Source organism: Stomoxys calcitrans, chromosome 2 (genome assembly GCF_963082655.1).
Source record: "Stomoxys calcitrans chromosome 2, idStoCalc2.1, whole genome shotgun sequence".
NCBI classification, from domain to species: Eukaryota; Metazoa; Arthropoda; class Insecta; order Diptera; family Muscidae; genus Stomoxys; species Stomoxys calcitrans.
This window is the reverse complement of record NC_081553.1, coordinates 55,760,099-55,786,700: the sequence shown is the minus strand read 5'-3', so window position 1 is coordinate 55,786,700 and position 26,602 is coordinate 55,760,099. Positions and strand designations below refer to the sequence as shown.

Here is a 26,602-nt window from a genome sequence, read left to right as displayed (position 1 = left end):
AATTTATTTTTCATAGAAAGTTTGTCAATTTTATTATTTTAATAAAAAATTGGTCAAAATCTGATTCATTTTTGAAAACATTTCACCAATTTTTAATATTTTTTACCCTTTCCTAGAGAAGGGCAAATTTCATAACCATTTTTTAGGAAAGTGTAGTTTTATGACCAGTTCCTAAGAGAAAGACTAGATTTATAACCAATTCCTAAGGCAAAGTGAAGTTCCATGACCAATTCCTAAAGAAAAGGGTAACTCTATGGCCAATTCCTAAGGCAAAGGGTAGTTTTACGACCAGTTCCTTGGGGAAAGGGTAGTTTTAGTACCCATTTTTTTAAGAAAAGGGTAGTTTTATGACCATTTCCTAGGGGAAAGGGTAAATTTTGTACCCTTTTTTTAAAGAAAAGTCTATTTTTATGACAATTTTCTATGGGAAATGGTAAGTTCCAATTTCCAAGGAAAGGTTAGTTCTAGTTCCCTATTCTAAGGAAAATGGTAGTTTTAGTTCCCCTTTCTAAGAGAAATGGTAGTTTTAATACTATTTTATGGGGTAAATGGAAGTTTTAGTTCCGTTTTCAAAAGGAAAGGGTGACTTAAGTTCCATTTTCTAAGGGAAAGGGCAGTTTAAAAACCCTTTACAAAGGGAGAGGGTAGTTTTAATACCTTTCCTTGAGGGACAGTACACTTCCCTATCAGACAGTGTAGTTTTAGTACTATTTCCTAAGAAACAAGGTAGTGTTAGTACCCTTCCCTAAGGGTCAGTGTAGTTTTATTACAATTCGCTGAGGAATAGGGTAATTTGAGTACCCTTCCCCAAGGGACAGGTTAGTTTCAGTACCCTTCACATAGGGACAGGGGAGATTTAGGACCCTTTCCTAAGGGACAGGGTAGATTAAGGACCTATCCCTGGGGAACAGAATAGTTTTAGTACCCATCCCTGAGCAACAGGGTAGTTTTAGTGCACTTCCCTAACAGGCAAGGTAGTTTAAGTATGCCTCCCTAACAGACAGGGTAGTTTTAGTACACTTCCTTAACAGGCAGGGTAGTTTAAATATACTTCCCCAAGAGACAGGATAGTTTTAGTACACTTAGGTGACAGGCAGCGTAGTTGTAGTATTCTTCCCTATATTTAGTACCATTCCCTAAGGAACGGGGTAGTTTTTACACCCTTCCCTAAGGGACAGGGTAGTTTAAGAACCCCTCCCTTTGGGACAGGATAGTTTTAGTACCCTTTCCTTAGGGACAGGGTAGTTTTAGTATCCTTACCTAAGGGACACTGTAGTTTTAGTACCCTTTCCTAAGGGACAGGTAATTTTAGTACCCTTTTCCAATGGACGAGGTAGTTTTAATTCCCTTCCCTATGGGAAGCGGTAGTTTTACCTTTTTTTTTGTACTCTTCACTAAGGGCAGGATAGTTTTAGTACCCTTTTCTAAGGGACGGGGTAATTTAAGTACCCTTCCTAAGGGACAGGGTAGTTTTAGTACCCTTTCCTAAGGGACAGGTTAGTTTATGTACTCTTAACTAAGGGCAGGATAGTTTTAGTACCCTTTTCTAAGGGACAGGGTAGTTTAAGTACCTTTTCCTAAGGGACAGGGTAGTTTTAGTCCCCTTTCCTAATGGACGAGGTACTTTTAATTCCCTTTCCTAAGGGAAGGGTAGTTTTACTACCCTTGTCTCACCCTAAGGCACAGGGCAATTTTAGTAAAACTCCCTAAGGAATAGGTTAGTTCTAGTATCCTTCACTGAGGGATATGGGTAGTTTTAGTACCCTTTTCCAATGGACGAGGTAGTTTTAATTCCCTTTCCTATGGGAAGCGGCAGTTTTACCTTTTTTTTGTACTCTTCCCTAAGGGACATGTTAGTTTGTGTACCCTTTCCTAAGGGACAGGGTAGTTTTAGTACCCCTTCCTAAGGGACAGAATAGTTTTAGTACCCTTTCCTAAGGGACAGAATAGTTTTAGTACCCTTCCCTAAGTGCCAGGATAGTTTAAGTATCCTTCCCTAAGGCAGAATAATGTTTTAGTATCGAGTATGTTTAGTCGAGTGCAAGGTACTGCTGCCAGCGGCACAGTTTTGGATTGAGGGAACCCTAATTTTGCTATTTGGAAGATGAGGTTTACGGATGGATCAAAGCTAGAAGACAGAGTCGGCCTGGGGGTCTACATTGACAACCCAAGGACCATAATACGGTCCGACAGGCCGAGATCCGGGCGATCATGGAATGCGTGAGGTGGTGTGGTGCTAACGCGAGGACGTCGAGTGTGAAGATCTTGTAACGACAGTAAAATTGCCATAAGGGCAATAACAACCAGGTCGGTAAGGTCACGAGCAATCTTGCTATGATTGAGAGATGATGAGAGAACACAAAATTTCGCTTAAAGCACACCACCCATCTCCAAGATCTGGCGTTTCTGAAAATTAAGGTAAGGGGGGGGGGGGGGGGTGGTCCGCTCCCCCTTCAGATATCAAAAAATTTAGTACCCTATTTTCACCACGGGAACATTATGCACCATCTGTGAAAATTTCAAGAAAATCGGTTCAGCCATTTTTGAGGCTATAAGGAACACAGAAACAAACAAACAAACTGACAAACAAACACAAATTGATTTTTATATATAAGACTAGCTGGACAGGGCCCGCTTCGCTGCGCCGTCTTTCACTCGATTATTTTATGTGAGCCCTATACTGACACTGGCAGGAAATAAGTCCTATTTTGGGGTGCTGGTACGGCCTTCCAGATATTTCGCCCAATGTGGATATCATTTTCGTACTCTACTCTTAAATACCTTTCATTTAAGCCTTATATTGCTGTGATCGGTAAATATATACAGTATGGGGGTATTTTTGGGGTGAAGAGGACGCTCATATATCAGTTTTGTGATCTAGTCTCAAATACCTTTCATTAGAGCCACATATTCAGATTATTGGTTTATATTCTCATTTGGCGGGTTTTGGAGGTGGCGCGGCCCCCCTAGATCCAACCCTAAATAAGGATACCCCTCAGAATTCAAGGGATAAATGCTTATGCCAGATTTGTACTCTACTTTTAAATACCTTTCATTTGATACCCATATTTCCCAAAGCAGTGAAAGAGTCCTGTTGGGGGTTTTTTGGGCTGGGGGACCCCCCCGAACACTTTGGGCGAAATTTGTATATCAAGTTCGTATTCTACTCTTAAATACCTTTCATTTGATACCCATATTGTCCCAATCGGTAAACATGTCCGCCCGGGTGGGTTTTGGGATGGGGCGTCCCCCCAGGTTATTGGACCCAAAAATTTTATATCAATTTCGTGTTTTTGGGGTTCCATAAGGTGGCATACAAGATTTCGCTTAAATCGGTGCGTTTTTGAAAATTATGGTATGGGGGAGGGTCCGCTTCCCCTTCGGATATCAAAAAATTTAGTACTCTATTTTCAACGGGGACCCAAACTCTACCATCTACCTTTTCAAGAAAATCGGTTCAGCCGTTTTAGAGAGTCTATAAGGAACACAGAAACAAAGATAGAAATAAACCAACAAACAAACCGACAAACAAACACAAATTGATTTTTATACCCTCCACCATAGGATGGGGTATACTTATTTCATCATTCTGTTTGTCTCAGACCCCATAAAGTATAAATTCTTGATCGTCATGACATTTTATGTCGATCTAGCCATGTCCGTCCGTCCGTCTGTCTGTCGAAAGTATGCTAACTTTCGAAGGAGTAAAACTAGCATCTGGAAATTTTGCACAAATACTTCTTATAGGTGTAGGTCAGATGGGATTGCAACTGGACCATATCGGTCCATGTTTTGATATAGCTGCCATATAAACCGATCTTGGATCTTGACTTCTTGAGCCACTACGGGCGCAAGTCTTATCCTATTTGGCTCAAAATTTTACATGAGGTGTTTTTTTATGATTTTCAACAACTGTGCTAAGTATGGCTGAAATCGGTCCATAACCTGATATAGCTGCCATATAAATCTATCAGGGGTCTTGACTTCTTGAGCCTCTAGAGGGTGCAATTCTTATCCGATTGGAATGAAATTTTGCACAACATGTTTCGTCTTGACTTTAAACATCCGTGCCAAGTATAGTTCCAATCGGTCCATGTTTTGATATAGCTGCCATATAAATCGATCTTGGATCTTGACTTCTTGAGCCACTACAGGGCGCAATTCTTATCCGATTTGGCTGAAATTTTGCACGACGTATTTCGTCATGACTTTAAACATCCGTGCCAAGTATAGTTCAAATCGGTCCATGTTTTGATATAGCTGCCATATAAACCGATCTTGGATCTTGACTTCTTGAGCCATTACAGGGCGCAATTCTTATCCGATTTGGCTGAAATTTTGGAGAACGAGTTTTGTTATGATTTCCAACAACTGTGCTGTGTATGGTTGAAATCGGTATATAACCTGATATAGCTGTCATATAAACCTATCAGGGGTCTTGACTTCTTGAGCGTCTAGAGGGCGCAATTCCTATGCGATTGGGCTGAAATTTTGCACAATGTTTGCTTACAAGTTGGTCGAAATTTTGCACGACGTGTTTCATCATAGCTTTAAACATCTGTGCCAAGTATAGTTCCAATCGGTCCATGTTTTGATATAGCTGCCATATAAACCTATCTTAGATCTTGACTTCTTGAGCCACTACAGGGCGCAATTCTTATCCGATTTGGCTAAAATTTTGGAGAATGTCTTTTGTTATGATTTCCAACAACTGTTCTGAATATGGCGCAAATCGGTACATAGCCTGATATAGCTGCCATATAAACCGATCTGGGATCTTGACTTCTTGAGCCTCTATAGGGCGCAATTGTTATCTGATTTGGGTGAAATTTTGTGCAACATCTTCTCCCATGACCTTCAACATGCGTGTCAAATATGGTCTGAATTGGTCTTCAGCCTGATACAGCTCCCCTATAAACCGATCTCCCTATTTTACTTTTTGAGCCCCTAAAAGGCCCAATTCCTATTCAATTTCGAGGAAATTTCACACATAGACTTCTACTGTGGTCTCCAACACTCAATTCAATTAGTATAGCATTTCTTTTCTTTTATCCTTTGTTTGTCTAAAAAGAGACACCGGGAAAGAACTCGACAAATGGGATCAACGGTGGAGGGTATATAAGATTCGGTCCGGCCGAACTTAGCACGCTTTTAGTGTTATTGAAAATTTCTTCAAAACAAGATTTTTAGAGCAATTTTCTTTGAGAAATTTTTTTCATATAAAAATTTTTTCAAATTTTAATTTTCATAGAGAATTTCTGCTTTATAAGATTTTCATGAAAAATGTAGTGAAAATTCGATTTATTTTTTGGAGAAAACATCGTCAAAACTTCATTTTAAAAAATGCTTTAATTTTTAATAGAAAATGTAATCGTATTTAAATTTCTATACATTTGAAATGTTATTTCTATTTCAATCTTAAAGTCTTTTAATTCATTTGCTTTCCTTCAATTTGTTAATTGCTCAGGCAGTAAATTTTGTTTGACTATTTCCAACCTGACATTGACCAATGGCCATAGCTATGAACCTTAGTAATTACAATGTTTTTTCTCCTTAAATGGTCCATGGAAATGATTTATATTTGAGCTTTTGGGTTCTGTATTTATTTTTGCCTCGTTTTATGTTTCATGCACTCACTCGACCATATATATTCTCAAGTTTATATGGCAAATGATTTGTAAGCAAACATTTATTATTTAACAAAAGAGGAAAGCTGTTGAAAACATTTACAAAAAATTATGAAAATAATTTATATGATGGCATACAGACTCACACAAACCCACTTAACCACATACAAAGGCACAAAAACACCCACTCAGTTGGTACAGCAGCACAAAGTGCGCCATGAGAGAGAGCATTACTTGCAAAAAAGAAGCCATTGAAGCAACAACCATATACCACTTATGCTTGGTTATACAATATTTGCTTAGAATGTTGGCACAACAGCAAGAGCAGGTTGAGGTCAGCTCCTCCCTACTTTAACCTTCGATTTATGCTTAAGTTGGTGGTCAGAGTCCTTGACCATTTTGTTGGTGGGTTTAGCAACATTGGTTTCAAGTTTGGTCTTTATTGTGGTCATGTGTTTTAATATTTTCCCAATTTCCTTTGGATGCTCAAGCTCATGACCGTGATTTTGTAATGGTTACCATGATGTTTGGTTTCTTGACTACTTTTCTATTTTTATACCCTCCATCATAGGATGGGGGTTTACTAATTTCGTCATTCGGTTTGTAACACCTCGAAAAATGTGTCTGAGAGTAAAGGAGTAAAGCTAGCAGCTTGAAATTTTGCACAAATACTTTTAATTAATGTAGGACGGTTGGGATTGTAAATGGGCCAAATCGGTCCATGTTTTGCTATAGCTGCCATATAAACCGATCTTGGGTCTTGACTTCTTGAGCCTCTAGAGGGCGCAATTCTCATCCGATTTGACTGAAATTTTGATCGTGGTGTTTTGGTATAACTTCCAACAACAGCGATAAGTATTGTGCAAATCGGTACATTACCTGATATAGCTGCCATATAAACCGATTTGGGATGTTGACTTCTTGAGACTCTAGAGGGCGCTATTCTCATCCGACTTGTCTGAAATTTAGCATGAGGTGTTTTGTTATGAGTTCCAATGACTGCACTAAGTATGGTTCAAATCGGTTCCTAACCTGATATAGCTGCCATATAAACCGATCTTGGGTCTTGACTTCTTGAGCCTCTAGAGGGCGCAATTCTCATCCGATTTGACTGAAATTTTGCATGTGGTGTTTTGGTATAACTTCCAACAACTGTGCTAAGTATGATGCAAATCAGTACATAACCTGATATAGCTCCCATATAAACCAATCTGGGGTCTTGACTTCTTGAGCCTCTAGAGGTCGCAATTCTCGTCCGATTTGACTGAAATTTTGCACTTGGTGTTTAAGTATAACTTCCCACAACTGAGCTAAGTATGGTGCAAATCGGTTCATAACCTGATATAGCTCCCATATAAACCGATCTTGGGTCTTGAGCCTCTAGAGGGCGCAATTCTCGTCCGATTTGACTGAAATTTTACACTTGGTGTTTTGGTATCATTTCTAACAACTAAACTAAGCAAGGTGCAAATCGGTACATAACCTGATATAGCTGCCATATAAACCGATCTTGGGTCTTGACTTCTTGAGCCTCTAGAGGGCGCAATTCTCGTCCGATTTGACTGAAATTTTACACTTGGTGTTTTGGTATCATTTCTAACAACTAAACTAAGCATGGTGCAAATCGGTACATAACCTGATATAGCTGCCATATAAACCGATCTTGGGTCTTGACTTCTTGAGCCTCTAGAGGGCGCAATTCTCGTCCGATTTGACTGAAATTTTACACTTGGTGTTTTGGTATCATTTCTAACAACTAAACTAAGCATGGTGCAAATCGGTACATAACCTGATATAGCTGTCATATAAACCGATCTTGGGTCTTGACTTCTTGAGCCTCTAGAGGGCTCAATTCTCATCCGATTTGGCTTAAATTTTGTATAACGGCTTCTCCAATGGCCTTCAAAATATGTGTCTTATATGGTCTGAATCGATCAATAGCTTGATACAGCTCCCATATAAACCTATCACCCGATTTTGCTTCTTGAGCCTCTACAAGGCGAAATTCTTATCCGAATGAACTGAAATATTACACAATGACTTCTACAATGTTCAGCATTCATTTATAGTCCTAATCGGACTATAACTTGATATAGCTTCAATAGCATAACAGTTCTTATTCAATATTCTTTGTTTGCCTAAAAAGAGATACTGCGCTTAGAACTCGACAAATGCGATCCATGGTGGAGGGAATATAAGATTCGGCCCGGCCGAACTTAGCACGCTCTTACTTGTTTTTTTTTTTTTTGTTTTGTTTAAAATATGAAATATCATTTCCTCATTGATTGACTGATGAATGATGAATTGACAGCTCAATTTCTGTGAGGTCACTTTATCACAAAGATTTGAAAGCTTTTAAGGATGGTAGCATCCGACCGAAATAAATGGATGGCAGTTAACAAGTGGCATACCTGGCATCACTTTAGCTGCCTTTTGACACTCCAACACATACGTCGGAGCTGCAACCACTGGTGAGGATGGTTAAACAAACAGGAAATGAGGTACTAGTAGGGTATGAGGCTATCTCTCACTACATGTCGTGGGATAGAATGAATATGAACCCAGAGAAGACTGTTTCCTGACTGTTTTCGAGAAAGAGGAAGGTGGGCCAATTTGAAGCACCACATAGTTGACATTCGACACGGTCAAATATAGGGGAGTTATCTTGGGTAGGAATTTGAATTGGGAGTGTTACATCAAGGAACGCATTGAGAGGGTTCACAGATCTTTGGCACTTTGTAGACGCGCCGTAGGCTCAAAATGGGGCCTGAAAACGTGGCCAATCCACAAGTCTACAGGAGCGTGATGAAACCAATCCTTACTTAAGCCTGGGTAGTTTGGTGGGCGGTGACATAGGTGGGCCGATGAGAAGCACACCAAGGGCACTGGAAACAGTTCTAGATGAATGACCCATAGACATACAGCTTAGGTAAGAGTGGCAGACCTTTACAGACTCACTTAGACTTTTAAGTCCATTGTGATACCACAGGTGGGAATCGAACCCACGACCCCTGCACTGATAATTCAAGCACGCTACCAACTCAGCTATCGGGGCGCCCAGCTTAGCTTAGGTATGACACAACCATTCCGGCTATAGGATATAAGCCGTCGAGAGAATGGATGCAGGAAAGCAGCAGGTCATACCATGAAGGTAAAGGGTAAAAAATTCGGACTCGGCTATAAAATGGAGGCCCCTTATCGTTGGGCTTAAACTTGAATCGGTTTGAACTCATCGATATGTGAGAAGTTTGCCCCTGTTCCTTAGTGGTATGTTCATGGGCAAAATTTGCAATTTGCATTTGATGGATCTCGGTGGGGACGGCACGAGGATTATTGCTTACGCACGACGTCGTGGTCAGAGGCAGGTTTCCATCGATGATCAGCAAGATCATGATAGGGTCGCTGGGTCGATGGGTTACCAGAAATGGTTTGAGGACCAACCCAGGAAAGACGAAGCTGGTGCTCTTCACACGTAGATATAAGATACAGCAGTTCAGACTCCCGTCCTTAGACGGAGTCACCCTGCTGCTGTCGAAGGAGGCGAAGTACCTAGGCAAAGTCCTCAATTCGAAACTGTCCTGGAAGAGGAACACCGAGAAAGAAAGCCCAAAGGCACTGTGCGATTTTTACTTCTGCAGGCGGATGTTCGGTAGGAAGCGGGGGGTGACTCCCAAGATGATTTATTGGAGGTATACGGCCATCGTGAGACCAGTACTGACCTATGAAACACTGGTATGGTGGATAGGGCTTAGAGAGGAGTAGGCGTGCGAGGGAGATCGAGCAGGTCCTGGGTCTGGCTCCCCCCCTTCGGGGTCACAGGGGCACTGAGATCTGCACCGCAGGCAGGCCTAGAGGCGATGCTAGATATGCAGTCCATTGAGGTCTATATTCGGAACTGCGCCGCCAGAGTTGCGCCTAGGCTGAGGGAGCTCGGCATGTTGAAGGAGGCTGGTTGCGGCCAAAGTTCGATTCCGGGTGTTATGGATGCGGTGGGTGGACTGAGGAGGATTTCCGACTACCTGGCACCAATGCGGACAGGAGTGAGGGCATTCGCTATTCGATTTCCAGGGAGGGGTAAATAGAGGGCGAATGATGCACTTGAGGAGGATGAGACGTAGATCTACACCGATAGCTTCAAGCTGGAGTCAGGCATTGGATTGGGGGTCTACTCTGATGCACTTAATATCAGTATGTCTCTGAGACTGCCGGACGAGTGTAGGGTTTTTCAGGCAGAGATCTGTGTCGAAACTCAGAATTTATGTGGACAGTATGGCGGCAATCAAGGCCTTAGGGTCGAGGATGGTGAGGTCGAGATGCGTGACGGATTGTTTGGAGTCCCTAGGTTGGCATGAGGGGATTACAGGGAATGAAAGGGTGGACAAGGGCGTCAGGAGGGGTTCGTCTTCGACGGGCGGACCCGCTATCGGTCTTGCCTACGTGCCAATTGTCGAGCTTCTGAGCACATTAGAGGGGATGGCCAGGGAGGCATCGATAGCAAGGAGAGACTCGGTGGATGGTTGCCAGACTGCAAAGGCGCTATGGCCGTTCATCGACTGGAGGAGGACGAGGGAGCTGAAGGCGTTCGATAAGAGGCCGATGACTACCTTGACAGGGGTCATAATCGGACATTGTACAGTAGGCCGCATGGCGGGGATACCGTACAATGACTTCTGTAGGAGTTGACTCGATGAGGATGAAGAGGAGACTATTGAGCACTTGCTGTGTTTATGTCCGGATCTTCAGGGACGTAGGCTCTCCTTTCTGGGGCGACGTTTCTTCTGTAATCTGGGTGAAGTTGCGAACGTAGCCCTGGTAGAACTCCTGAAATTTGTTGAAGGGATAGGATGATTCCGACTGGGGGTGCCATAAGTTCGCACGGATGTGTCTGCGTGGGGATGGGCATTTCTTCACCGTCCGCTCGGGTTCTCCATTCCTCGGTTTCACATCTTTATTTTGCCTTTCTTTCTATCGCAACACAATAGGCCAGACTGGTCTCCGAGGGAACTCACCTTTGGAGGGCAACCCACGCAACCTAACCTAAAAGTTTTTATGCGTTCTCTCTCTCTATCGCTCTTTCCACACACTTCCATTAGACGGCCATCAATCCATCTCCTTGGGATCATTTATTTTTGTCACACTGGGATAAAGACAAATTTAATCGTCAATTTTAAGCAAAACCGCTAAAGCATATCTCTCAAAAAGAAAACTCCAAAATATACGAATGTCATTTGTTTATATGTTATTTAAAATTGTTTTGTTTTTTTATTTATTTTCCTTATAATCTAATCAAAAATTTAATTAAAAGTAAAAAAAAGCGATGTGTAGGAAGGTGGGGCTTAAAAAATAAAATATTTGCATTACACTGACAGACAGACAGACAGACGCAAAATTCAAATTAATAAATTTCACATCTTCTAGAGGGATTCATGGTGGAGCCAGGGGGACATTTGAATATCTTGGCAAATTCTGCAAAATTGGCCAAAGGAGCAATGACACGAAATTTGGCGGGTGCATGAACATCCACAAAGGACACCTTCTCCTTCATCACATCATCCACATCGACACAAAAGAATTGGGCAAAGCTAAGGAAAAACATTTTCTTATTGTTCAGCTCCATCTTGGGCAGCAGCTCGTCCAGGGTTTCCAGTGCCTGTTGATTGAGCCAACGCATGTAGGATTTATAGGCCAACTGCAATGCCCCATTATCGGCTATGTTTTCCGATTGCAAATCAGAGGTGGGCAAATATTTGCCATTATGGCGAAAATGTCCATATTGATGTTTAAAACAGGACCTCTTGACTTTGAAGGCCTTGAGGGTGGCCTCATCCCACCAGGGTGGTATTTGGGTGCCATTGTCATAGTGCTGTATGCTGCCTATATCCTCAAAGCCATGCAGCAGCTCGTGGGCCAAAAGAAAACCCAAAGTGCCAAATTTCAAGGCCTGCGGATAGTGAGAGGACCACAAATAGTTGGGCTGCAGCAAGGACACCGGTATTATGATGACATTTCCACTATTGATATAGGCCGGTGTATAGGCCAACTCGTGTATGGGCATTTCAATTTTTCCATGATGGCTTAGTTGTTGCAGGAATTTTATGACACGCCGATGGTTGAGCTGCTTAAGATTGCCCACATAGTCCTTATCATTGATTGCGGCATCCTGGTACTCCTGGCTAAAGTTGTGATGCTCATAGGAGTTGATGTGCAATTGCATGCGTTCCAATTTTTCCAAGGCCAATTTGCGTGACTGCTCACTCATCCATTCCATGCGTGAGCTATTCATTTGTTGTCGGAAACTTTGCTTGACCTCCTGCCATATGGTCAAAATATCATGCTGCAAGGTTGCAGTATCATAGCTCCTAAAGACCATATTGTCCAGCACATGATTAAAGAACTTCTTGGTCTTATCCAGGCAAATATCCTCCAAATCCTTAAAGGAACGATCATAGGCCATGAAAAAAGGCTCCACCAGCTTGTACATGATGTAATTGGCCACCAAGGCCTTGGGAGAATGCAGCAGCACCTCCTTCAGGACTTCATGATATTTGGGACTGTATTCATAGCAGGTGACATTCAGCTCATAGCCCAAAGTGGCCTCAAGGAATTTAAGAAAATTCATATCCTTGCCATACAAAGAGCGCAGCTCTTCGGCTGAGCGACGTATGGAGGAGGCCTTTAAGCTGTTGTCGGTATTGAAATCAGTCAGACCCTCCGCCAATTGAATTTCAAAGTCCAAAATGCCTTTGGCCACCAGTTTGGCTGTCTCCGAATTTAGGTCTAAAAAGTCTTCCAAATTCTTCTCTATGCCCTTTTGATACTCCTCCCTCAGCCTTTGAGTGGCTATGCTCAGATAAACAGATTTGGTGCGTAACCTCAAGGCAGGTTGGCCCACAAACAAGGTGTGCAGTGACTTGTTATCAAAATCTGGCCTTAGGCCCAATTGCAGTATGATATCAAAGCCATAGCGATGTTGTATGGAACCCAAAAGGCCAAAGCAATCAAACTCCTCCTCCTGCTCCCATTTCTCTTCTGCCGCCAGCAAGGCAGGCATGCTGCCAAATTCCGCTATAATTGCCTTCATTTCCTCGACCACCTGTTGCTTTTTCACCAAACTCATTTTGCGGCAGGATTTGTAAAAGTCTTTGACCTTCCTCACCGCCCCGGCATTGCTGTCTAGCATCAAAGATTTCTGCTGCTGCTCCTCCAGCAGATCTTCCACAGAATCCACTTCCACCCTGTAGTCCTCATTTAAAAGCCTTAGCTGCTTCTGTTTGTATGTGGATTCGAGCAAATCAAAAATTGAAGTCTTGCGGCTGGCTGTTGTCTCTGCGGGATTTAAGCGTGGCCAATTGCCACAGGCAAATTCATAGAAATTATCGCAGACATCTTCATCCGGTTTCATGAAGTTGCGCATTTCGGCCGATTTGGCCAAGCGCATTATCTCAGCCACATATTCCACATCAGAGTTTTGTGAAATGCGGTTCTCCTCCAAGTTGTAGCGCGTCGATGGAGAGCTAAGGGCAAAGTCCAGCAAATGAATCACCTGCAGGCTGAAAAGCGTCAGAGCGATGCCTTTACCAAATCTCAAATACATGACACCTAGGCTATCAGTCAGTCTCCGGCTCGTTTTGAAATAAATTTTTTGTTTTTCCAGCTTCGCGTCCCCAAACTATCGACTATCGATGGCGAATGCTCTACACGCCGAGTTCCAAGTACAACTGTCTTTATTTACATTTTTTATGTTTGAGATTTTATTTTCTAGTTATGAGTGGTCAGTTGATCGGTCTCTGTCTCATGCCAGGCTTTGGCTGACAGCCTCTAGTGGCTGGCTGCTATGATATGTTCAGCCTGCTCTTTGCTTGCCAAAGCTCTTTGCCTGTCCATAGACGAGATTGTGATTTTCCCAGCGTTCATGGAGCACTTGTAGTATGTTGTGCCTAGTTCAAAAAGTTATCAAATGTGATTTCGTAAATATTGTTGTGAGTAAAGTTAATATTGAGCAGGGTTGCCGAGTTCTCTATTAAGAGCCCATAAGGGGGATAGAAAAATAAAATGATTTTTTTAGGAAAATTGAGACCTGATTAAGCCACAATAGCACAGACATTACGGTGTCTGCCTGGGTCCAAAACCCAGCGAGAATCTGAGAAAAAACTTTCAGCGGTGGTTCTACTCTCCAACACTTGTGAGGTGAAGGGTGATTTTTTAAAAGCTATAGGAAAATTTTTCAAAAAAACACATAAAACTCAGAAAAATGCATGAAATCTTTATTTGAATCGAAAGTACGGTCCATATAATTTAAAGTTTGAAGATTATTTCATGTAAATGTTGACCGTGTGTACGCCTAAAATGCTTCCTCCGCTTAGTACAGTTTTGGCATACTGTTTCCAACATTTCGACCGGTATCACACGAATAAATGCTTCAATATTGTCTTCCAATGCGGCAATTGAAGCGGGCTTGTCTGTATAGACATGGGCTTCAACATAGCCCCACAAAAAATTGTCTAAAGGCGTCAAATCGCACGATCTAGGCGGCCAATTGACCGGTCCCAAAATGTGACATAAAATGTCCACCGAACTCTCAATAAGTCCATTGTTACGCGTGTTGAGTGGCATGTGGCACCGTCTTGTTGAGACCACATGTCATGCATTTTTGGTAAAAAAAAGTTGGATATCATCTCACGATATAACGCATCATATTTGCAGAAGTACGGTCCAATGATGCCACCAGCCCATAAACCGTACCAAACAGTGACTTTTTCTCCCACAGTTACGTTACGATTCACATCAGTTCTCACACAGTTACGTTACGATTCGCATCATATTTGCAGAAGTACGGTCCAATGATGCCACCAGCCCATAAACTGTACCAAACGGTGACTTTTTCTCCCACAGTTACGTTACGATTCACATCATTTCTCACACAGTTACGTTACGATTCGTATCATGTTTGAAGAAGTACGGTCCAATGATGCCACCAGCCCAAAAACTGCACCAAAGTGTGAATTTTTTCACACAGTTATGTAACGATTCGCATCATCTTTGAAGAAGTACGGTCCAATGATGCCACCAGACTATAAACCGCACCAAACTGTGACTTTTTCTAACAAAGTTACTTTACGATTCGCATCATATCTCACACAGTTACGTTACGAATCGCATCATATTTGAAGAAGTACGGTCCAATGATGCCACCAGCCCATAAACCACAACAAACTTTGACTTTTTCTCACACAGTTACGTTACGAATCGCATCATATTTGAAGAAATACGGTCCAATGATGCCACCAGCCCATAAACCGCACCAAACTGTGACTTTTGCCCACACAGTTACGTTACGATTCGCATAATATTTGAAGAAGTACAGTCCAATGATTCCACCAGCCCATAAACCGCACCAAACTGTGATTTTTTTCACACAGTTACGTTACGATTCGCATAATATTTGAAGAAATACGGTCCAATGATGCCACTACCCTATAAAAAGCATCAAACTGCGACTTTTTCCCGATGGATTGGTAGCTCTTGCAATGCTTCTTGCTGATCTTCACCCCAAAATCGACAAATCGACGGGGAAAAAAAGCAAGAAACGTGCGTGAGCTGTTGCAACCAGTGTTGCCAAAAAGTAGCTAAAGAATTACCCTCTATTTACCTCAGCCGTGTAAACCTCTCTACCAAGTGGTTTCACTCTGCGGCAAGCCTGAGCTTACATTTTTACCGAACATCCTCATTGAAATGAGTGTAGAAGCCCCAATGTTCCTTAATGGAATGTTCATGGCCAAATTAGCACTTTTTGTCATGGTTGTTAGTGGCTAATCCATATCTGTAGTAATTCACGCATTTCATGATTTATGATCAGGTAGGCGATAGAAGATCAGGTAGGCGATAGAAGAGCTGCGTCCCCGAATATTCGTCCTCCCAGGCCGACAAAGTCCTACCAGAAGTCGCAGTATATTAACAGAGGCGGGAAATTGATCTACTCCGACTTATTCACCTTCTCTTCAGAAACTCGACCCTGGTTCTTCATGTCCCCTTCTATTGTACATCCTTGGTATCCTTGACGTATATTTGACCTTTTATTGCAGCTTCGGGTATTCAGTCATAACCTTTACCGTTCTATCCTGTTTCCTTGAGGTCAAATTGATAATCCGACGATGGTGTGACCTTCTTCTATCTTCAATCTATATGCGAGATATATCAGAGTGCTTAGACACGAAAAGTTTCTTAACGAACAGCGTCATCATGCCAAAGTTACTGCTTCTCCGAGAGGAAACAAGAGCTTTTCATCATTCGTAGAAAGAGTAAAGGGCAACCCATCGGCAATCTCGACTGACGGTTGATAAGGCTTATCTCCTGGCTGAAATGTTTGCAGGAGATTATTCCTTGCCGTTTAGCAATTAACCACTCCCCGTGATTAATAGTGTACCTAGTTCGATGCCTCCGATATTCTTTCGAACACGTAGAGTTAAAAGGGTCCTTGCGGATTTCGACGTTAATAAATCTCTGGGTCCGGTAGGTATATCAACACTTGTCTTTTGTAAGTGTTCTTCGACGCTTGCTCGTCCACTACGCAACTTTTTCAATGAAAGCTTACCGTGCGGGAGTTTTCCCGTCGCGTTGGATGGTTGCGAACGTTCAGCCTATCCCCAAGAAAGGTGGGGCGAACAACCCGGCGAATTACCGACCGAATCTTGTCAGATACTTAGAGTTCAATGGACCTAGACAGTATGGGTTCCGCAGAAATCGCTCTAGAGGAGACCAAATGGCATTTTTGTTGGAACGATGGAGTCGCTCTATCCACCAGCTTGGCGCGAGTAAGGTCGTGGCTCTGGACATCTCCAAGGCACTTGATAGGGTCCGGCACCGTGCACTTTTATCAAAGCTTGTTGTTTTTGAAGTCGGTAATAACTTCGTTCGATTTATATAGAGCACTATACGAATTATTGTAGATGGGTTCTCATCCGATGAGTATACATTGACCGCAGGTGTGCCACAAGGCTCTGACCTTTCCGTACCCTGTTTCACTGCTTTTTTTTCACGTAACCAACACGCAGGGGATGTCCCCTACATATGCAGTGCATTACGTTGGCAATTAGGAAAGTTAAGGGTTGGAGGGGGCAAAGAGGGAGTAGTGTTTATTGATATTAGTCTTAAATTTCTGAACGTCAATGTCGATGGGAAAGACATTAGCCGGAAGTCGATTCCACATATGAATGGTTCGGGCGAAAAATTAATTTTCTCGGTAACGCATGGTTCGGTCGACTGGCCCATCAATTACCAACGGGTGTGAGTTCCTGGCAAGTCATGTATTCCTGGTGAACATCCTAACGTCAGGGATAAGAAGACGAATATCCCTGGACCTAACGCCATGAAAATAACGATAGAGCAATACAACGCTACCCACATTCCGACGATGTTCAAGAGAAGCAATAGAGTTGTATACCCTACTGTACCCAATTAACACCATCGCTGTCCGTTGAACCCGGTCAAGTAGCTCCAAGGATGATTTTGAAGCTCCAGCCCATATATGAGAGTTATATTCCATCCTCGGGCTGATGTAGGTAGTATAGATATTGAGAAGATCAGAAGAGATGAAATATTTTTTGCACCGCTTAAGAAAACCCCAACCACTTGAATGCTTCTTTCGACACTTCGAATACGTGTTTAGATCAACGGACATCGGACATTGTATCTTCATGCCCAGAACATCAAGATCATCCGACTGCTCCATATCTATGCCGTCGATAAATATCGAAGATTGAGGTGGGTCAGTGTATCGCTTGTGAGACAAGAAACTGTACTGCATCTACTGTGCGTTAAAATCTACTCTGTTCATTCTACCCCACTAGGAAATGACCAACAAATCCTGGGAGAGCGTCTCATCCATAATGCGTCTCCTGTCCACAATTTCTTGAGGACTGGGTCGAATGAATATAAATGGAACAGACTACTGTCATCGGCAAATGAGTAGACTGGATTCCAAGTCTGACCCAATAGATCGTCAAGGAAAATAAGAAAAAAGGAAGAGGAAAGGACAGAGCCTTGTGGTCAATATATACTCATCTGATGAGAACCCATCTGCAACAACTCGTATAGTGCGATCTCTGAGAAAGCTCGATATAAATCGAACGAAGTTTTAAACGACATCAAAAGCGACAAGCTTTGATAAAATTGCACCGCGCCCTATCAAATGCCTTGGAAATATACAGAGCCACGACCTTACTCTCACCAAACTGGTGAATAGAGCGACTCCATCGTTCCGACAAAAATGCCATTAGATCTTCCCTAGAACGATTTCTGCGGAACCCATACTGTCTGTCGCCAAGAAGGCCATTGGACTCTAAGTATCTGACAAGATGATGGTTAACCATACGCTCCATAACCTTGGAGAGATCTCTGAGAAAGCTCGATATAAGTCGAACGAAGTTTTAACCGACACCAAAAGCGACGGACATGGCTAAATCGAATCAGAAAATGATTCTGGGTCGATCGGTATACTTATCGTTATCTACTCCCGCATACTTTTCATTTGATACCCATATTGCCCTTATCGGTCCACTTTTGATTTTGTGGTGTTTTTGTTTTTGGGGTAACGTTGGAGGGTCCGCCCCTTTCGGTTATCAATAAATTGTAAGGCATATTCCTACTTCCTGGCCATATTCGTAATCTATTCCCGAATACCTTTCATTTGAGTCCCATATTGTCATGGTCGTCAAATAAACCTATTTTAAGGGGTTTTGGGGCTGGGCGGCCCCCATAGGTACTTGGACCCAACGGTTTTTTTTCGATATACCTACTGTACTCTTAAATACCTTTAATTTGAATCCCATATTGTCCCGATCGGTTCACTTTTATTTTTGGGTAGTACTTTTGGGGTAAGGGGGAGGGTCCGCCCCCCCCCCCCCTCCCGATATTAAAAAATTATATAGCCTATGTTTCCTTCCAGACCAACCTACACAAACTGTGAAAATTTCAAGGTAATCGGTTCAGCCGTTTTTGAGTCTATACGGAACAAACAAATAAACCGGCCCGAGAGTTCGCTACGCCCCTGCCTCTCCTTCTTAGGGTTGCAAACTAATGCACAAAAAATTATAATACCCTGTACCACAGTGGTGGTGTAGGGTATAAAAACATGACCCAAAGAACATTGTAGCAGATGGGCATAGTTTCTAGTTGTCGACTAACTGAGTACACCTCGATTTACCAATTTACACCACACCACATATTGCCACAGTCTAAAGAATCGATATCTCATCAATATTTTTATATTCTACAGTGCTTAACCTTTGCCAATTTGGTAAACCATCAATTATCTTTGCCATTGAAGTCATTGAAGCGTAGAGTTATACAAACATACCTAAGGCTCCTTACCTGATCCTTTAAAAAAATACAAAATCTAACTTTCTTTACAAATCGATAAACCTAATTTGTAACAATTCTCCTGCATTGCCCACCATCGAGGAAAATTTTAAATTGATTACCTACCCACACCAACCGTACATTGGCAGCAATTTCATCGCGGCAACACTGCCAATTGCCACTTATCTTTGCAATTTTTGTTTTGTGAGAGTGCGACGCAAAGAGTGTAGGCAAAGGAGAGAGGCCAGCAGTTTCGCAATTTACTTGGCAGTGGTGTAAGCAAATCTTGGAGTATGAACGAATGAATGAATTGAGCTGTCATGAGTTTTCGGTTTGTTTGTTTGCCTTTCTGTTGTTGCTAGTAATGAGTTGTGGGTTTTTTTTCTCAGGCAGCAGTTAGATATTCCGACGTACGTACAAACATATACTCAGTTATATGGCACAGATTTTTAAGATTGAAAACTGCTAATTTGTAAAATAGATACAGCTTAAGGGGGAGAATATGTGCGTGCTTTGCAATTAAGATGACAAGTTGAAATCTAGAAATTCTCTCACATTCATATAAGCATGCAAATGATGTTTTAGAAGTGATGTCACAGCACCTTTACAATGGTTTTTTTATACCCTCCACCATAAAATGGGGGGTATGCAAATTTCGTCATTCTATGTGTAATACCTCGAAATATTGATCTAGGACCCCATCAAGCAGGGACGTAGCGAACCCTCGGGCCGGTTTATTTGTTTGTTCCGTATAGACTCAAACACGGCTGAACCGATTTCCTTGAAATTTTCACAGATTGTGTAGGTTGGTCTGGAAGGAAACATAGGCTATATAATTTTTTGATATCGGAAGGGGGGGCGGACCCTCCCCTTTACCCCAAAAGTACTATCCAAAAATAAAAGTTCACCGTTTCAGAGTACAGTAAGAATATCAAAAAAAAAAGTTGGGTCCAAGTACCTATGGGGGCCGCCCAGCCCCAAAACCCTTTAAAAAAGGTTTATTGACAATATGGGACTCAAATGAAAGGTATTCGGGAGTAGATTACGAATATGGTCAGTAAGTAGGAATAGGCCTTACAATATATTGATTACGGAGGGAGGCGGACCCTCCTCCGTTACCCCAAAAACACCACCCAAAATCAAAAGTGGACCGATAAGGACAATATGGGTATCAAATGAAAAGTATGCGGGAGTAGATAACGAATCTGGCATACAGATTCATGTCAAAGTATAGGGCGTCACCCCACCCCCCAAAAACACCACTCAAAATCAAAAGTGGGCCTATAAGGACAATATGGGTATCAAATGAAAAGTATGCGGGAGTAGATAACGAATCGGGCATACAAATTCATGTCGCAGTATAGGGCGTCACCCCACCCCCCAAAATAAATAGTGGACCTATAAGGACAATATGGGTATCAAATGAAAAGTATGCGGGAGTAGATAACGAATCTGGCAAACAAATTCAGGTCGAAGTATAGGGCGTCACCCCACCCCCACAAAAACGCCCAAAATATTGGGTTGCCCAAAAAGTAATTGCGGATTTTTCATATAGTCGGCGTTGAGAAATTTTTTCACAGCTTGTGACTCTGTAATTGCATTCTTTCTTCTGTCAGTTATCAGCTGTTACTTTTAGCTTACTTTAGAAAAAAAGTGTAAAAAAAGTATATTTGATTAAAGTTCATTCTAAGTTTTATTAAAAATGCATTTACTTTCTTTTAAAAAATCCGCAATTACTTTTTGGGCAACCAATAGATACGTTAGCCAATCACGAATATATGAGACACGGCTTGTTTGTTCCGTATAGACTGAAAAAAGGCAGTACCGATTTTCTCGAACATTTCGCATATTGTGTAGGTTGGTGTGGAAAGAAACATAGGCTATATAATTTTTCGGTATCGGAAGGGGGACGGACTCTCCCCCTCATGCCCAAAAAACACAACCCAAAATCAAAAGTGGACCGATCGGGACAATATAGGTATTAAATGAAAGGTATTGGAGAGTAGAATACGAATATGGTATTAAACGTCGAGTCTAGGAACCCATCGGGCCGCCCCAACCCCGAAATTGTCCCCAAACAGACATATTGGATGTTCATTTCAATATGGGGCTCAAATGAAAGTTATTGGGGAGAAGATTTCAAATCTGGCATACAAAATCAGAGCGAAGTATAGGGGGTCACACCACTCCTCAAAAACGCCATTAGATTCATTATGACTGTATGATACCTGGCTGAACCGATTTTCTTAAAATTTTCATAGATTATGTACGTTTATCTGGAAGGAAATATAGGCTATATAATTTTCAGATATCGGGTGGAGGCGGACCCTCCCCTTTACCCCAAAAACGCCACCCATATCCGAAAGTGATCCGATGGACACAATATGGGTATCACATAAAAGGTATTGGAGACCAGAGAACAAATATGGTATTAAAATTTGGGTTCAAGTACCCAGTGGGCTCCACCTCCTCAAGTAGATTACGAATTTAATATTAAAATTTGCGTTCAAGTCCAGATAATTGGAGGTCGCCCTCCCAAGTAATGAGAGGTCGCCCACCCCCAAATATCCCTAAATGGGCACATTAGCCGACCATGGCTATATGGGACTCAAATGAAAGGTATTAGAGAGTAGAAAACGAATTTGATAGCCAATTTTGGAGCCAAGTGTTTCGGGGTACGCCCTAAAGCACCCCCTAAACCGAACTTCAATGCCGTTGGGAATAAACAACGAATTCGATATCTATTTCCAGTGCAAAGAACCGTTGGAGGCCCCAGCCCCAAAACCCCCCCTAAACGGTCATATTTACCGACCATGGTAATATGGGACTCAAATTAAAGGGATTTGGAACTGTAGCGCGAATATGATATCCATATTTGAGTAGAAATGTCTGAGGTGGCATCCATTCCCTATTGAGAACAATACCCAAAGGAAGAACATTACCACCAGAAATCGAGAAGGGGCAAATTCTCACACATCAATGAGTGCTTTCCGATTCAAGTTTAAACTCAATGATAAGGGACCTTTTTTATAGCCCAGTCTGAGCGGCGTCCCGCAGTGCATGCATGCATGGCATTGTACCTTGAAAATGTCGCCAACATTAAGAGGGGATAAATACCGCTTTGATCGATGTTCACGCCAGGATTCAACTGTTTACTTAATCCAAAGTAGATCTGTTTGCCGATTATATTATTCTTCGCTTTCAAATTAAAAACTGGTGTCATTCGTTTCGGTTACGGTGGTGTCGAGGTAGATAAAGATGCTGACTATCTCAAAGTTGTGGTTTCAAACTTTCTCTTTACCCGGCCGATACGGGATGACTATGAGCACCACACAGGCTGGAACTTTAAGCTCCGATTTTTGTGTGGTGCCAATCGTTATTACGGGAAGCTTAGCTGAAAGCTACCGGGCGTGTCCACAGGTTGCGGATGGTGGAAAGCTCCGTTTTTATGCGGAGTAGCTGCAAATGCGGCCGCGGGCAGTCAGCGATTTTCAAGAGGAGAGTCTCAGTGAGGAGTCAGGTGGCACTGGCTCTTAATTAAATACTGAGTGCCAATGATACTCGAGATGACAAGGCGAGTTATTGGCGTCTCCAAATAACCAATGGCCAACATCAGCGTCTGTTCCCAGGTTTGGGGGCGGCTGGCGGCGAGCGTCGGATCTTGGAGCAAGCGGCTCGCCACAACGAGGGATACATGCAATCCCACAAACCCATGCGGTTGGGCCGCTGGGCCAGTAACCCGCCCCCGGAAAACATAGAACTACTATGAAAAACAAAGGAAAAAAACGTTCTCTTTATCTACTCAGTTGTACAAGGCGTTAAGGGAGTTGAAACCATCCATTTACTGCCAGGCCAGTTTCCTTTCTGAGGTTTCAATCATCGGGTATGTGTTGTTCTAGCCAGATCGAGCAGACAAGCTGATGCATATACCTAATCAGCGTGTCGCCTACGGCCTTAAATAATTCAGCGGGTAAGCCGTCGGCTCCTGCTGTCTTAGGAGCTATATCATGTAATACACTGATTTGGATCGCAATCGGCACGGTTGTTGGAAATCGTAACAGAACACTCTGTGCAAAATTTCAGCCAAATGGGATAAAAACTGCGGTTTCCAGGGGTTCAAGACCTCAAAATCCGAAGATAGGAGGGTGCTACATTAGGTTATAGACCGATTTGGAACGTGCTTGACACAGATGTCGGAAGTAGATACAGTTGGAAGTTAGCCATATCGGATAACAATTGCGGCTCAAAATCTCCAATCGCGAAATTGGTTTATATGGAAGCCATATCGATTCAGAGGGGGGATAGAAGCCTACTTTGCCACATGGTTTAAATGTTCGACAATGATGCTGAAAGCGTTGGTTCCATTTATGACATTTTTTGAAAACATGTCGAAAGTTGTTGTTAGAGCTGAATTATGGGGAAGTAATCTACGAAACCAAAGCGCTTGAAGTCACCTAAGAAAGATACCGCTTGAAGGTTACAAATAAATCCAACACACCAGGTATAACGCCTTGAGTTGATTAATCCAACTATTGAATGGGGTTTTTACGTTCATTTGCTGTTACATGGAATAGGTTATGAGTTGTAGTTTAAATGCCAGCAAAATATTTTAAATGGGCAATTAGAGGCAACACATTTAAAATGAATTTTGTGTTCATTGTTGATTGTGGGCAGCACTAGCACAATTTCCATAGGTGCACGCAAGCATATTAGAGTGGGTCATTTACCATAAAAGCTGAAGAAATTAAAATGGATTATATGGGAGCTATGTAAGATTATCGACCGATTTTGGATAATGATCAAGATTATCGAAAAGCAAAATGTTAGACAAATCATTTAAAAGTTGCGTTTTGTACCCAAAATCAAAATACGAAATATTATGGTGATCGGTTTACAGTAACCCATGACGGAATGACGTCCAAAGTTCAATGTGGTGCTTTTTAAGGAATCCAGCTGATTAATATTTAGATTCTTGCATGATAATGGTAAACAAAGGAAACATTTATATGGAATTTATTTTAAAAATGCAAACTGTAGCCAACACCACAACTGTGATTGTGATAAAATGTATGATTTGACTAAGATACTACTTCTGATTGGGCTTAGCCATGTCTGTCTGTGTGCATATCCTTTCTGTGCCTTTCGCATTTGTTAACCAATTATCACAAAATTTCTCATACATATCACCTTGATAGGCTAAAGACAAACGCTATGCATTTTGTTTATAATCGATTTAGAATTTGGAAAAGCTTCCATAGCTTTTCCAAAATCTGTAGCTGATACAATTTTCAACCGATGAATTCTTTTCTGAATTCTATCAAAATCGGTAAATATTTGGTACTAGCCGAACCTGGCCCGCTCCGCTGCGTCTTCTTTAACTCTCTAATATCTTCTTAGGGTGGGGACACTTCGCCCTGAATGCGGATATCGATTTCGTGCTATTGTAGCCTATGACGCTGAACGCGTTCGAATCCTGGCGAAAACATCGGACAAAGCGGTGTTTATCCCCTCTTAATATTGGTGACATTTGCGAAGTTCAATGTCATGCATGGTCTTTTAAAAAATGTTCCCTAAAGAGGTGTCGCACTGCGGGACGAGGTTCGGACTCGGCTATAAAAAAGGGTCCCTTATCATGGAGTTTAAACTTGAATCGGAAAGCACTCATTGATGTGTGAGAATTTGCCCCTTCTCAGTTCCTGGTGGTAATGTTTTCATTATGGGGGGGAGGGAGGGGGCGGCACCTCAAACATATCGACTCAAATATGGATATCAAAATCGTGCTGCCAAATCCCTTTAATTTGAGCCCCACATTTCAATGGTGGGTAAATCTGAACCGTTTGAAAGGTTTTTTGAGGCTGGGGCGGCCTCAGGCACTTTGCACTGAAAATAAATATCAAATTCGTTCTTTATTCCCAACGGAAATGAGGTTCAGTTTAGGGGGTGCTTTAGTGCATACCCCAAAACACTTGGCTCCAAAATTGGATATCAAATTCGTTTTCTACTCTCAAATACCTCTCATTTGAGTCCCATATTCCCATAAGGGGTCAATTTGACGTATCTTTAGGAGGAAAAGCGCCACCTAGACTTTAATGCAAATTTTAATGTCATATTCGTAATCCACTCCCTAATACCTTTCATTTGAGTCCCATATAGTCAGCTAATATCCCCATTTGGGGGTATTTGGGGGTGGGCGACCTTCCATTACACGGACCTAATGTTTTATGCCATATTTGTAATCTGCTGCCTAATACTTTTCATTTGAGTCCCATATTGACATGAACTTTGAATATTTCTGTTTGAAGGAGATTTGGGGTTGGGGGGCCCACTGGGTACTTGGACCCAAATTTTAATGCCATATTTGTTCTCTGGTCTCCGATACCTTTTATTTGATACCCTTATTGTAAACATTGGACCAATTTCGGATATGGATGGCTTTTTTGGGGTAAGTGGGGAGGATCCGCTTCCAAACGATATCTTAAAATGATATGGCCTATGTTTCCTTCCAGACCAACGTACACAATCTATGAAAATTTTAAGAAAATCGTTTCAGCCATTATCATGTCGTCATAATGGGTCTAATGGCATTTTTGAGGGGTGGTGCAACCCCCTATACTTCGATCTGATTTTGTATGCCAGATTCGAAATCTACTCCCGAATACCCTTCATTTGAGCCCCATATTGAAATGAACGTCCGATATGTCTGTTTGGGGGCGTTATTGGGGTTGGGGCGGGCCAATGGGTTCCTAGACCAAAATTTTAATACCATATTCGTTTTTACTCTCCACTACCTTTCATTTGATACCTATATTGTCCCGATCGGTCCACTTTTGATTTTGGGTTGTGTTTTTGGCATAAGGGGGAAGATCCTTCCCCCTTCCGATACCGAAAAATTATATAGTCTATGTTTCCTTCCAGACAAACGTACACAATTTATGAAAATTTTAAGAAAATCGGTTCAGCCAAGTATCATACAGTCATAATGAATTTAATGGCATCTTTGAGTGGTGGCGTGACCCCCTATACTTCGATCTGATTTTGTATGCCAGATTCGAAATCTACACCCGAATACCTTTCATTTGAGTCCCATATTGAAATGAACGTCCAATATGTCTTTTTGGGGGAGTTTTGGGGTTGGGACGGCCCGATGGGTTCCTAGACTCAAATTTTAATACCATATTCGTATTCTACTCTCCAATACCTTTCATTTGACAGCTATATTGTCCCAATCGGTCCACTTTTGATTTTGGGTTTTGTTTTTGGCATAAGGGGGAAGGTCCTTCCCCCTTCCGATACCGAAAAATTATATACCCTATGTTTCCTTCCAGACCAACCTACACAATATGCGAAAATTTCGAGAAAATCGGTCCTGCCGTTTTTCAATCTATAAGGAACAAACCAACCGAGTCCCATGTACTCGTGATTGGATAATGTGGCAATTTTGGGCATTTTTGTGGGGGTGGGGTGACCCCCTATATTTCGACATGAATTTGTATGTCGGATTCGTTATCTACTCCTGCATACTTTTCATTTGATAGCCACATTGTCCTTATCGGTCCACTTTTGATTTTGGGTGGTGTTTTTGGGGTAACGGTGGAGTGTCCGCCCCCTTCCGTTATCAA

General features: G+C 42.1%; 2 protein-coding genes across 2 annotated transcripts in view; both read right to left on the bottom strand.

Moving 5' to 3' along the window:
• LOC106096217 (mucin-5AC) overlaps positions 1 to 26,602 on the bottom strand; it is a 165,078-nt gene that overhangs the window by 120,965 nt on the left and 17,511 nt on the right. The gene's annotated exons all lie outside the window — the stretch shown is intronic.
• LOC106096218 (neprilysin-1) lies at positions 10,855 to 13,461 on the bottom strand. Its single transcript, XM_013263862.2, has one exon. The coding sequence runs from the start codon at positions 13,219 to 13,221 to the stop codon at positions 11,023 to 11,025; it is 2,199 nt and encodes a 732-aa protein (XP_013119316.2). The 5' UTR covers positions 13,222 to 13,461; the 3' UTR covers positions 10,855 to 11,022.

Excerpts from the sequence above, each read along its gene's own strand:
- LOC106096218 (XM_013263862.2), bottom strand. The coding sequence starts at position 13,221 with ATGTATTTGAGATTTGGTAAAGGCATCGCTCTGACGCTTTTCAGCCTG.